Here is a 14,450-nt window from a genome sequence, read left to right on the forward strand (position 1 = left end):
CATGTATGTTTGTCCAAATACAGAGACCGACCTGGCAGGGTTGTGGGCACTTAATACTGCAGACTATAAGCTGACCCCCAGATGGCTCATGTCTCGGGCTCTGTAATGAGGTCATGTGATGACTACAACTATAAAATATGCAACACTCAGCTCTTGGCCAAGTTTGGAACAATGAGAGGAGAAACATAAGGTGCATAGAAGGTTAAAATGACAAATTCCGCTATGGCATGGCACAGGATACTGCTGTTAACCCATCAATGACATTGTACAGTAATGTACTTTTTTTCATGTTGTTGAGAAAATATTGCACATTATCTTAACCAAAGAGCATCATTTTTAAATATTGTAAATTTATATATAAATGTCAATAAAATAACAGGCAAGTGTGACGAATACCTGTATATACAGATGGGATATTACATAGAGCTGCTAGTGGATGCAGTACATGTATACAGTAAATACATAAAGAATATATATATATTTGCATTAAAATAATATATACACAGTACATATATATTTAGTAAACATTAAACAAGGGTGTGTACTACTCAATAAATTCATCTGACAGTAGACAACACCTTTAAAAATAAGATTAGAAAATGAATGTGTGATTAAGTGCTTGTTCCCATGCTGGAGAATGTACAATATTCCCAAACAAACTTATACTGTTGTGCACTGAATGGCCAGTTTTCATATACAGTATGCAGTTCCAACAGTACAATACACAGAATTGCCTGACTAAATATATATATATATATATATATATATATATATATATATATATATATATATATATATATATATATATATATATATATATATATATATACTTTAATATTAAACCTTTGTTAAGGCCCATACATACGTGGCGATTTCAGGGCTATTGCTAGGCGATCTGACTAAAACGCTTAGAAATTAAGCATGGATCACTCCGTGTGTATACCCCCCAGCGGCGCTATCGCCTGACTGCATTTAGTCACAATCTAGTCAGATCACCATCGTACTCACTAGAGAACCCTGGACAGCACACATCGCATCACACACATCGCTGGTGCATTGTCAGCATTGTGTGCTGAGCAATCTGTGCTTATGCACATCGCTCAGCACGGACTCTCGTCGTCCGGTACAAGGCTTTACTCTTTTCTCTTCATTACATTATCTCTCGGTATTTATTGTTTGTAATATTCTATGACTGTTTATTATATTCTATGGAACATGGTTTTGTTTTTACGTTTTATGCCTCACTTATATCTGTCATTGTTATTTCCATATATAGCATGTACAGTATATTGTGCTTGTCAATTAATATGTTAAGCTTCAAATAATATATACTGTATTTGAAATAAGTTGTAACCTCATCAACCAAAACAGTGTAACTCCTATTTGAAATAGGTACCACCCATATAAAGTTTTCAAATTTTAGGGGGAGAGAGGAGTACCGAAAATAAATATAAAAGTAGGTTTGCTACAATACACAGCCTGCCCCTAGTCTTACATACTATTATATAAATTGGTTCTTTAAAAAATAGGATGTCGGGAAATAGATAGATAGGAAGAGATAAAGTAGAAGGTGATAACGCACCAGCCAATCAGCTGTGTTTGAAAAATAACAGATAGGAGTGCATTATCACCTTCCACTTTATCTCCAATTTTTCTCTTTAACAGACATAATAGTTCTGGGAGATAATATATTTTTCTGTTGCATATCCAGGAGGGGTGTGAAATTACCTCCATTTATCTCACCAACAGATTTGCTGCCCACCTGGGAGCGCACTATCTGTGAACCTTAAAACTTCTTTCTATAACATTTTCTGTGTTTCCACGATCAGCTTCACTTCGGGTGTGACAACATGTTTAATTATAGAGACCATAGAAGGTCCATGCTGGAGAAATTGTTTAAAGATGACGGTAGCAATATAGAACTGTTGGATACCAGTCTAGAAAGTATAATGAAAAAAATTGGAGAATACACTTCTAAAAGAATCCCTAAAGGCCTACAGATAGACAAAAAACCCTCTTTTAGCTCATCTTCAGAGGGATTTAGGGAAGTATGGAATAAGAGCACTAAAGACAGCAAATCAGCTCCTACCTGCCATTTTTGAAACCCAGCCTGTAACATGACAGTTAGAAGCTGATTGGCTGGCTGTTTATCACTCTCCATTTTATCACTTTTCGAAGTTCGATACATCTGGCCCTGTGTCTTTTATCTTAATGAACTCAATATAGTTGATTCCCAAGGCTCAAACAGGATTAATAAACTGGTAAAAAAATGCACTGCAAGTTTCAATGACTTCTCAATATCCACATTGGTTTAACTCATTAGGCTAGTCTGCGTTCCCAGCAGTGGCTGCAGAGCTGCACTGGCCTTCCTTTTCACACCTACTGTATTTCTCTTCCTCTGTTAACAAGCTTCACTCTTGTGTTTTACACCACCTATGCATGATCAGCATCACGTGTCTGTAGCCAACCATCTACAGCATTATAACTAAACAGGGGTACATTTACTAAGGCTTTGAAAAGAGGAGAAGTTGCCCATTGGAACCAATCAGATTCTACCATTTTCTAGGATGCAATCCAGAAATTATTGAATCTGAATTTTTAGAAGCTTTAGTAAATTTCCCCCACATTGTTTCGCTCTCATTTATATTATACATGATGAATACCTCATGCCGTGTAATCTGGATCTGTAGTTCCTGGATGTTACTGGTTGTTATTTTTGCATCTTGTAACTCCCGATGCGCTTCCTCAATCAGATGTTGCAGATGCTTCATCTCCTGCTCATATTGCTCATAAAGGATCACAGCCTCCTGTGGATAAACAACCACACTCTTTCTAATTATATATATATATATATATATATATATATATTAATATATATATACAGAGAGAGAAAGAGAGAGAGAGAGAGAGAGAGAGAGAGAGAGAGAGATAGTGGGAGGACTGCATCGCCCTGTTTTATATTGCCACTGTATGTACTTGCCTGCATAATATTGCACTGTTGGATAGCTGTATGTTGAAGACGACTGGTCTCCTCTTGCAGCCTGACAGCAGTGCGGCATATAGGGTGGCTAGTGACTACTTCTTCAGGGATTCTAAGACCACTTTGGCAGACCTGGACAGCATGGACTTTTGGTTTCAAAGACTCCAGTTTGGAAAGCAGGTGCTGTAAAATGAAATAGGCTTTTATACATGTTTCAACTCAAATTCTTAACAAATTCCCAAGTATAACATGAAAAGACATTAATATCACCCTTAATATTACCATTATTAACTATGTGTGGGCAGTATTTTCTCAAATGTAATTAAAAGTTTTTAATGTTGGTCGGAACCATAGAACGCCATTGTTCATAAGCTTGATATGTACATGATACCTGTCTATGAGATAGCTGTTCCTTAAGACTCAAGCGTCCAAGCTCTGGAGAGGTCAGTGTACTTTGGGCTTGTTCTAATGCTGTTTGCAGGGCTCTGACTTCACTTTCAAACTTCTTCATATCCTGTATGATGAAAATAACATCAGCACAATAGTATGAATTACTTCCCCAATTCAATAATTCATCAAAAAATAAGAACACATACAGTACAGTAGGGTGAGATTTAATGAGATGCGATTTCTCATTTTCCGAAATCACACCTTTTTGCGCTTTTTCAACTAGCATTTTTTTGCCTGATTAATTAGATGCGAATTTGTGGAAAAAAATGCAATATGGCGCGAGTTTTAGTCATGAAAATATGCAAATTTGCAGACATGTGCGATTTGGGAGACATGTTAATGTGCGTTTTTGTTTAAAAAAAAAAAAAAAAAACGGCGTAGGTAGGGTCCCCCCTCCTGAGCATAACCAGCCCCAGGCTCATTGATCCGGACCTGGTTCCAAAAATACGGGGGACAAAAAGCATAGCGGTCCCCCGTATTTCTGAAACCAGCCCCGGATTCTTGGACATGTCCTGGTTCCAGAAATACAGGGGCCAAAAAAACTGGGAGTCATCCATTTTTGGAACCAGTATCGGACTCCAACAGCCCGTGGTGTCATGCCACAGCCAGCGACACTTTTTACATAAAGTTCCCCAGCTGTATCATGCTCACCGTGGCTGGTTGGCTCTGGATGGGGTACCTGGGGGACCTTATGTAAAAAGTGTCCCCTGGCTGTGGCATGACACCGTGGGCTGTTGGAGCCCGGTGCTGGTTCCATGGGGGACCCCCAGGTTTATTTGTTCACCGTATTTTTGGAACCAGGACCAGTCAAGAGTCAGGGTCTGATTTCAGAAATACAGGGGACCCCTACGCTTTTTGCCACCAAGATTTTTGGAACCAGGTCTGGCCCAATGAGCCCGGGGCTTGTTATGCTCTGGAGGGAGGACCCCACTCCATTTTTTTTTACATTTGCACATTTTTTAACACAGAACCATGCACAGATCTCAATGATCTGTGCATGGTTCTGTGAAATTGGCCTGTCAGAACCTGGTCTATTTGTTTGGCGATTTTTAGTAATGTTCACCAAAATTCGCATTCCATATAATTTGCGAGATGTATACTTAATAATGGGAAAACATCTGGATGCGAATTGAAGTGTGACTAAAAATTGCCAGGTCAAAATGTGCGAATTCGCGGCAAAAAGTGTGATTTTTTCCCCCCGCAATTCGCATCCTATAAAATGTGCAAATTCGCCCTTTTTTTAATAATATCACAAAAGTCTAAATATCGCACCTCATTAAAATCTCGTCCATAGTTTATATATATAATCATTGTGAAGAAAACTGCACACACCTAGTAGTACACTGCTTAAAAAAATGACACTTGCTATTTCTTCTTGTATGTATTGTAGTGCTCAAATCTGTATGGAGTACAGCACAGATGGCAAGACCTGATTACACATTGCCATATAATTATTTATTAGTCTGGACTCTGGATGATATATACAGGTCTTTGTTACAGCGACTGGAATATGGTTTGCTTTAGTTTAGGAATGTAAGTTGCAGTAAGTGATCGCTATATTCTAGATTCATTCCATTTTCTGCACCCTACATGCTCCTCTTCTTGTGTATGTGGGACAGATAAGTAGTTGTGTGAACATGGTTGTGGGTTTGATTAAGGGTGAGTGTCATTATGCCAAGGAAGGGTTTGTTAGGAGGATGTGCACAATTTTATTTTTTTTAATAATCTTTTTATTAAATGAATAATGTAAAACAAGAGTGAATATGACAATCAGCATGGCAAGTGATGTGAAAATAAAGAGAAGACATATCAGAAATAAAATTGTCAATTTCACCAATCAACACTAGGAGGATGTGCAGAATTAACATTAAACTCAGCTGTTATTGCTGATGCCCTCTGTGTTTGCAGCTTCCTGCACTGATCCCAACTAGCCATATGTACCAATCTCTCTGTACGTAATTTAGATATTTTTGGGCAGTTTATTTGCCTGCTGTCATCTAGAAAGTATTAGCTGCAGTAGAACATATGATGAAGCATTTAATCCAGATTATGCTTTAATTATGAGTTTATTTAGTCACCCCTTATTTGTTAGTAGCTGATGGCCCAGTGATTTAACATAGTCATATTACAGCACGGCAAGCATTTTAATGGTTATCTACTCCTTAATGACACCTACACAAAGTTGAATCACCAGAACCATATGAGGGCAGGACTAATGATGCCCTCTCTTTATAGGATGATATGATAATTGGATTATTGACGAGCAGCTAGGATCCTGCTTTGGTGATCTATGCTGCCTCCATGGTATCAGCAGATGTTACTACAGTTTTCAGTTAGCTGTATCCAGTTTCGGCTCTCTCCTAATTCTAACCATACCACACCGCCTGAGGTTGCACAAGAAAGACCAGTCACCTATTGCTGCATAATAGTGGTGGCTGATAACTGATTTATGATCTGCTATGCGCACAACCGTATGAATGGTTGGTTTGTGGAGAAAGAACGTACACTACTGATCAGGCAAGAGGTAGTGCGTAAGACACAGTACTCTACTGGTGAAGCTTTCAAGGTACCCAATAAATTGAATACTTAAGTATTTAAAGAGCCAATGTCCTGAAAGTGTGCCGGACGTACAGTGAATTAGTATGCTGGCAGTTTAATAATGTTCGTACCAGATATAACATTTCTCAGTAGATCAGGGTGGTGATGTTATCTGTAATGAGTGATAGATGCAAGATACTATTTCCTGCAGATCTTCTCAAACGGAGACCATACCTTTGCCGCATCCTGTAGTGTCTGCAAACGTTGCTTTATTGTTTGCTGTAGTTCCTCAGTCTGATGCCCGAGTTCTGACACTTGCTGACACAATGCTTCTGAATGATACACACTTGACAAATACTCAATCTTTTCATTCATAGCTTCCAGATCACTATGGATGTCTCTTGACTCCTCCAGCATAGCCTGTATTCCAAACGCAGTTAACCATGTTAATTGTAACTTGGATATGCTTGATGATTTCACTAACGTGTTTTTAAAAAAGAACATGAATAAATATATAGTATATATAAAGCTAAAAGAACACAAATCTAGAAATGTGGATCTACAGTAAAAAAAATCGATATATTTTCATCAAATAAAAAAAAAGAATTAATCCTTCATGCCGTGGTTTAATGCAGTTTATAAAATAAATAGCCACAAACCAAATGTGTGAATCAAATTTAGTAGGTTATGGAATAACAAATAGTTATTTATATTTTATGCATTGTAACAGCCTTTTGTGTTTTATTTTGATTGTATGTACTGTACATAAGGACGCTGGTGTGCGCAGTGATTGTATGTACTGTACATAAGGACCCTGGTGTGCACAGTGATTGTATGTACTGTACATAAGGACGCTGGTGTGCGCAGTGATTGTATGTACTGTACATAGGGACACTGGTGTGCACAGTGATTGTATGTACTGTACATAAGGACGCTGGTGTGCACATTGATTGTATGTACTGTACATAAGGACGCTGGTGTGCGCAGTGATTGTATGTACTGTACATAAGGACCCTGGTGTGCAGTGATTGTATGTACTGTACATAAGGACCCTGGTGTACAGTGATTGTATGTACTGTACATAAGGACATTGGTGTGCACAGTGATTGTATGTACTGTACATAAGGACGCTGGTGTGCACAGTGATTGCATGTACTGTACATAAGGACTCTGGTGTACGCAGAGATTGTATGTACTGTACATAAGGACACTGATGTACATAGTGATTGTATGTACTGTACATAAGGACGCTGGTTTGCGCAGTGATTGTATGTACTGTACATAAGGACGCTGGTGTGCACAGTGATTGTATGTACTGTACATAAGGACTCTGGTGTGCGCAGAGATTGTATGTACTGTACATAAGGACGCTGGTGTGCACAGTGATTGTATGTACTGTACATAAGGACGCTGGTGTGCGCAGTGATTGTATGTACTGTACATAGGGACACTGGTGTGCACAGTGATTGTATGTACTGTACATAAGGACGCTGGTGTGCACATTGATTGTATGTACTGTACATAAGGACGCTGGTGTGCGCAGTGATTGTATGTACTGTACATAAGGACCCTGGTGTGCAGTGATTGTATGTACTGTACATAAGGACCCTGGTGCACAGTGATTGTATGTACTGTACATAAGGACACTGGTGTGCACAGTGATTGTATGTACTGTACATAAGGACGCTGGTGTGCACAGTGATTGTATGTACTGTACATAAGGACGCTGGTGTGTACAGTGATTGTATGTACTGTACATAAGGACCCTGGTGTGCACAGTGATTGTATGTACTGTACATAAGGACGCTGGTGTGCACAGTGATTGTATGTACTGTACATAAGGATGCTGTTGTGCACAGTGATTGTATGTACTGTACATAAGGACTCTGGTGTACAGTGATTGTATGTACTGTACATAAGGACGCTGGTGTGCACAGTGATTGTATGTACTGTACATAAGGATGCTGGTGTGCACAGTGATTGTATGTACTGTACATAAGGACTCTGGTGTACAGTGATTGTATGTACTGTACATAAGGACGCTGGTGTGCACAGTGATTGTATGTACTGTACATAAGGACACTGATGTACATAGTGATTGTATGTACTGTACATAAGGACGCTGGTGTGCACAGTGATTGTATGTACTGTACATAAGGACTCTGGTGTGCGCAGAGATTGTATGTACTGTACATAAGGACACTGATGTACATAGTGATTGTATGTACTGTACATAAGGACGCTGGTTTGTGCAGTGATTGTATGTACTGTACATAAGGACGCTGGTGTGCACAGTGATTGTATGTACTGTACATAAGGACTCTGGTGTGCGCAGAGATTGTATGTACTGTACATAAGGACGCTGGTGTGCACAGTGATTGTATGTACTGTACATAAGGACGCTGGTGTGTACAGTGATTGTATGTACTGTACATAAGGACCCTGGTGTGCACAGTGATTGTATGTACTGTACATAATGACGCTGGTGTGCACAGTGATTGTATGTACTGTACATAAGGATGCTGGTGTGCACAGTGATTGTATGTACTGTACATAAGGACTCTGGTGTACAGTGATTGTATGTACTGTACATAAGGACGCTGGTGTGCACAGTGATTGTATGTACTGTACATAAGGACACTGGTGTGCACAGTGATTGTATGTACTGTACATAAGGACGCTGGTGTGCACAGTGATTGTATGTACTGTACATAAGGACTCTGGTGTGCACAGTGATTGTATGTACTGTACATAAGGACTCTGGTGTGCGCAGAGATTGTATGTACTGTACATAAGGACACTGGTTTGCGCAGTGATTGTATGTACTGTACATAAGGACGCTGGTGTGCACAGTGATTGTATGTACTGTACATAAGGACTCTGGTGTGCACAGTGATTGTATGTACTGTACATAAGGACGCTGGTGTGCACAGTGATTGTATGTACTGTACATAAGGACGCTGGTGTGTACAGTGATTGTATGTACTGTACATAAGGACCCTGGTGTGCACAGTGATTGTATGTACTGTACATAAGGACGCTGGTGTGCACAGTGATTGTATGTACTGTACATAAGGTTGCTGGTGTGCACAGTGATTGTATGTACTGTACATAAGGACTCTGGTGTGCGCAGAGATTGTATGTACTGTACATAAGGACACTGATGTGCACAATGATTGTATGTACTGTACATAAGGACACTGATGTGCACAATGATTGTATGTACTGTACATAAGGACACTGGTGTAGTGATTGTATGTACTGTACATAAGGATGCTGGTGTGTGCAGTGATTGTATGTACTGTACATAAGGACGCTGGTGTGCACAGTGATTGTATGTACTGTACATAAGGACTCTGGTGTGCGCAGAGATTGTATGTACTGTACATAAGGACGCTGGTGTGCACAGTGATTGTATGTACTGTACATAAGGACGCTGGTGTGCACAGTGATTGTATGTACTGTACATAAGGACGCTGGTGTGTACAGTGATTGTATGTACTGTACATAAGGACCCTGGTGTGCACAGTGATTGTATGTACTGTACATAAGGACGCTGGTGTGCACAGTGATTGTATGTACTGTACATAAGGACACTGGTGTGCACAGTGATTGTATGTACTGTACATAAGGACACTGGTGTGCACAGTGATTGTATGTACTGTACATAAGGACTCTGGTGTGCGCAGAGATTGTATGTACTGTACATAAGGACGCTGATGTGCACAGTGATTGTATGTACTGTACATAAGGACGCTGGTGTGCACAGTGATTGTATGTACTGTACATAAGGACACTGGTGTACATAATGATTGTATGTCCTGTACATAAGGATGCTGGTGTGCGCAGTGATTGTACGTACTGTACATAAGGACGCTGGTGTGCACAGTGATTGTATGTACTGTACATAAGGACTCTGGTGTGCGCAGAGATTGTATGTACTGTACATAAGGACACTGGTGTGCGCAGTGATTGTATATACTGTACTGTACATAAGGACGCTGGTGTGCACAGTGATTGTATGTACTGTACATAAGGACACTGGTGTGCGCAGTGATTGTATGTACTGTACATAAGGATGCTGGTGTGCACAGTGATTGTATGTACTTTACATAAGGACACTGGTGTGCGCAGTGATTGTATGTACTGTACATAAGGACGCTGGTGTGCACAGTGATTGTATGTACTGTACATAAGGATGCTGGTGTGCACAGTGATTGTATGTACTGTACATAAGGATGCTGGTGTGCGCAGTGATTGTATGTACTGTACATAAGGACGCTGGTGTGTACAGTGATTGTATGTACTGTACATAAGGACACTGGTGTGCGCAGTGATTGTATGTACTGTACATAAGGACGCTGGTGTGCACAGTGATTGTATGTACTGTACATAAGGATGCTGGTGTGCACAGTGATTGTATGTACTGTACATAAGGATGCTGGTGTGCGCAGTGATTGTATGTACTGTACATAAGGATGCTGGTGTGCGCAGTGATTGTATGTACTGTACATAAGGATGCTGGTGTGCGCAGTGATTGTATGTACTGTACATAAGGACGCTGGTGTGCACAGTGATTGTATGCACTGTACATAAGGATGCTGGTGTGCACAGTGATTGTATGCACTGTACATAAGGACACTGGTGTGCACAGTGATTGTATGTACTATACATAAGGATGCTGGTGTGCACAGTGATTGTATGTACTGTACATAAGGATGCTGGTATGCGCAGTGATTGTATGTACTGTACATAAGGATGCTGGTGTGCACAGTGATTGTATGTACTGTACATAAGGATGCTGGTGTGCGCAGTGATTGTATGTACTGTACATAAGGACGTTGGTGTGCGCAGTGATTGTATGTACTGTACATAAGGACGTTGGTGTGCGCAGTGATTGTATGTACTGTACATAAGGACGTTGGTGTGCGCAGTGATTGTATGTACTGTACATAAGGACGTTGGTGTGCGCAGTGATTGTATGTACTGTACATAAGGACCCTGGTGTACACAGTGATTGTATGTACTGTACATAAGGATGCTGGTGTGCGCAGTGATTGTATGTACTGTACATAAGGATGCTGGTGTGCGCAGTGATTGTATGTACTGTACATAAGGACGCTGGTGTGCGCAGTGATAACCAAGATGGAGCGGAGATAACGGTTTGTGCTGGGACATACCTGGTGCGCCATTGCCTGGTCTCGGAGCTGGCTTGCTGAGTTCCAGCTGATGTGACTGCGTACGCACATTTTTGCTTTTTCTATCCATCGCAAAATAATTTCTAACATTTCATTGTATTCCTCCAGCTGAACGACAGCCTATGGAATAGGGTACATGAAGGGAGCAATGCTGAACAAACATCTGGTCTAAGAGAAAGCATTTAGCATTACACAATGAAAAGCTACATCTACCTGTCATCTTACTCTCCATATATGTCTATGTATTTGGGTCTGGTGACTGTCTGCTGCATGTAGTGTATAATGACTCTATATTCATCATTTCTGCCCATTCCAACTACAGTATCATGTACCAAAATATGCTTTTCATACAGCATAATGCTGACAGTTTACCTAAAGATAAACAGATTGTTTATTATGACTTAATTTCTCTATTAAATTCTACTGTCTGTATGTGTCCCATAGATAGTATACACAGAGGTTCAGCTACCATTCGGATACCAGGTGCGTGACCGAATGTAATGGAATGTAATGTGCCAGGGGGTGTGGTACCCCTTTACAGCAGGTATGCTACAGGTGCACTCAAAGTCCCAGGACATAACAAAAAAATAAATTGGGAAGTACAGGTGTAGCCACACTCAGCTTTGCTGCAATGCGGATTAAGCTGTACTTGTGGCACTCCCACAAGGCAGACATGCCTTGGCGTGAGAGCGATTTCATATTTTAGGATAGACGAGCATAACTACCAATGTATGCCTAGTCTAAGTTTTGGTGGTGGCAAAGATGGTGAAAGAAGGCGTCACAGTCCTTGCTTATTCAAACTCATGCCTGTACTCCAGGGGAATTAGCATATAGTACAGACCATGCAATTAATTATACAAACTGTGTTGTACATTTAAGACTGTAGAATATAATCCTTTTATCTAACATACTGTCATAATGCCCATGTGTGCCTCTACCCCTGCCCATGTGTGCCTCTACCCCTGCCCATGTTCTCCCCTGCTCATATGTGCCAGTTCCTGCCATGTGTGCCCCTGACTGTGTGTGCCTCCATCCATGCCTAAGTGTATGCTTATGTGTAATGCTTATCAAAATACTGTAGGGCCCGCCCCCTGGCGTTGCAAAGTCCGCCCCTGGCATCGCAAGACCCGCCCTGGCATCGCAAGACCCGCCCCCTGGCTGCACAAGGCCCGCCCCTAGCAATACAATGCCCACCCCCTGGCAACGCAAGGCCCGCCCCCTGGCTTTTAATTTTCTCCCTGAAGTGATTTTTCAAAAGTAGGCAACCCTGATTAATATTAATATTTATATTTGCTAGGAATCAGTAACATAACTGAGATAAATAAGTTAAAAAAAAAGTTACAATTCTGTGAATTTCAATAAGATAATTTCTATACCTGCTTTACTTTGCCGGCTCTGTACTCGGCCTGCTTGCTGGCTTGCTGCTGCAGTTCTGTAAGCTTGCCTATTTTGTCAGCCAGTTGCTTTGCCTGAGTCGGACTCTGTTCAGCAAAATCCTGCACTGCAGCATCCAGTTCCACCAACCTGATGTTGCACTTATCGAGCTCCTCACACAGAATCTGTGTTGTAAAAAGAGATAGAACGAAACAAATCAAACTGCAAATTATCATTCATATAATGCGTAGAAAAGGACAAACCAAGCTTGGATGTGAACCTTACAATGGTAATTGTCTTGTGGGCCACTGATGCTTGAACCATTTGGCCGTGCTATGACAAAGACAAAGCAGAGTAAGTGCCTGCTGTGCTATTCATGCAGAACCAATGTACTGCAAAGGTGGAAAAGAGGCAGAACAGCAATGAATTCTGTGGTCATTCAACACCAATGATTTCTGTGGTCATTAGAGCTCTAGCATTGTGCTGTACCGATTAGTACACTGAGCAGTGCACATCCCAAGGGTGTGGTATAGCTCAGACAATGTCTAGGCAAACACGCAAAAGGTTGTCAACAAAGGTCAACATTGACAAAAATTAGACAGTTTTTTTATATTTTTTTAATGTCAATGTCGACACCAAATTAGTGTAGTGCATATCCGCGCATGGCTCGCTTCGCTCCCATTCAGGGTCCGTGTGGATCATAAAATATGAAAAAGTCCACAAAAATTTCAAAACAATTGCAAACAACTCATTTTCACATATTTTGTAATACAGTATTGGCAATTTGATCAACCTTTTGAGGGTCTACCTAGATATAGTTTGTGAGTCATCCCAACCACCACCACCACAATGCAGTGCTTATATATTCTTGAATTTATAAATGGACAGTGATTTCTTGCCACTGTTTCAGAAAAGGATAGATGTATAGTCCTGTTTGTCCTGCAGGAAGACATGTATGCCGGGTCATCATAAAGTGTCGCCTTTGCTTTACTTTAAGGTGCCCATACACGGTGCGATGATCGCACCCGTTATGGGCTGCATAGCATCGCAACGCGTGCATTTTGCATGCGATTTGCGTGCGATGCAATCAGAAGGCAGTGCAAAATGTGCAGCACATAAGTTTTGTACTGTGCGATGAGATGCCCCCGGGAGCGTGCATCGCATTGCACGGTGCTATCGCACTGTGTATGGGCACCTTAATAATCCAATAATGTAAACTTGTGAATGTGTGTGGTTTGCCCAAGTCAAATATGGCCAGGTCTCCTCTGTAGCCCTATGTGACCCTTGCCCTAATTTTGTAAACACCTCCAATAGAACTGCTCCTACGTACCTTGTGATCTTTCCTAACTTGAGTCACATCACACGCTTTCTCTTTTAGTTTTGATAAAATTGCATTAAGCTCTTCCTCAGTTTTGGTAATTTGCTGATGAAGTTCCCGGTACAATAACTGATTCTGTTGTGCGTCTTTCTGTTTCAATTGTATCTACATTATTAAGAGAATAGATCGTTAGAGCTGTGCCCAGTGTGCACTCAAGTAGAAAAACAACATATCATTTTACAAGAAGGGATCATTGAAATATACTGGTGAGAAATAAAGAGTTTCAGTAATGAAGCAAGTCCTGAAGTGAAAATATGTTGGACACCCCAAAATATTGGGGGTTATTCAGGTTGGATCGCATAAGCGAACCAACCCACTATGCCGATGGTGGTGTTCTGCATCCACAGTGCATAACTGCGAACTCCTCTGCCTGATTGACAGGCAGAGACATTCGCTGGGAGAGGTGGGGGTGGATGGCGTTAATGGAAATGGAGATGAGTCTCACACCTCCTACTGCATTTGCATTTCTTAAGGATCGCGTGCTTATCATATGCGAACCAATCTGAATCAGGCCCATAAGAAACAAATTACT

At 40.9% G+C, this 14,450-nt stretch overlaps 1 protein-coding gene across 1 annotated transcript in view; it reads right to left on the minus strand.

Annotated features, from left to right (window-relative positions):
* SYNE1 (spectrin repeat containing nuclear envelope protein 1) overlaps window positions 1-14,450 on the minus strand; it is a 503,588-nt gene that overhangs the window by 146,043 nt on the left and 343,095 nt on the right. Inside the window, 8 exon segments of the mRNA XM_083176202.1 lie at window positions 2,664-2,807; window positions 2,981-3,163; window positions 3,372-3,494; window positions 6,203-6,388; window positions 11,149-11,286; window positions 12,543-12,725; window positions 12,826-12,873; window positions 13,871-14,023. Of these exon segments, the coding sequence (XP_083032328.1) occupies window positions 2,664-2,807; window positions 2,981-3,163; window positions 3,372-3,494; window positions 6,203-6,388; window positions 11,149-11,286; window positions 12,543-12,725; window positions 12,826-12,873; window positions 13,871-14,023 (1,158 nt within the window).

The sequence above is a fragment of the Crinia signifera genome, chromosome 3 (assembly GCF_055691185.1).
Source record: "Crinia signifera chromosome 3, ASM5569118v1, whole genome shotgun sequence".
Classification (NCBI taxonomy): Eukaryota; Metazoa; Chordata; class Amphibia; order Anura; family Myobatrachidae; genus Crinia; species Crinia signifera.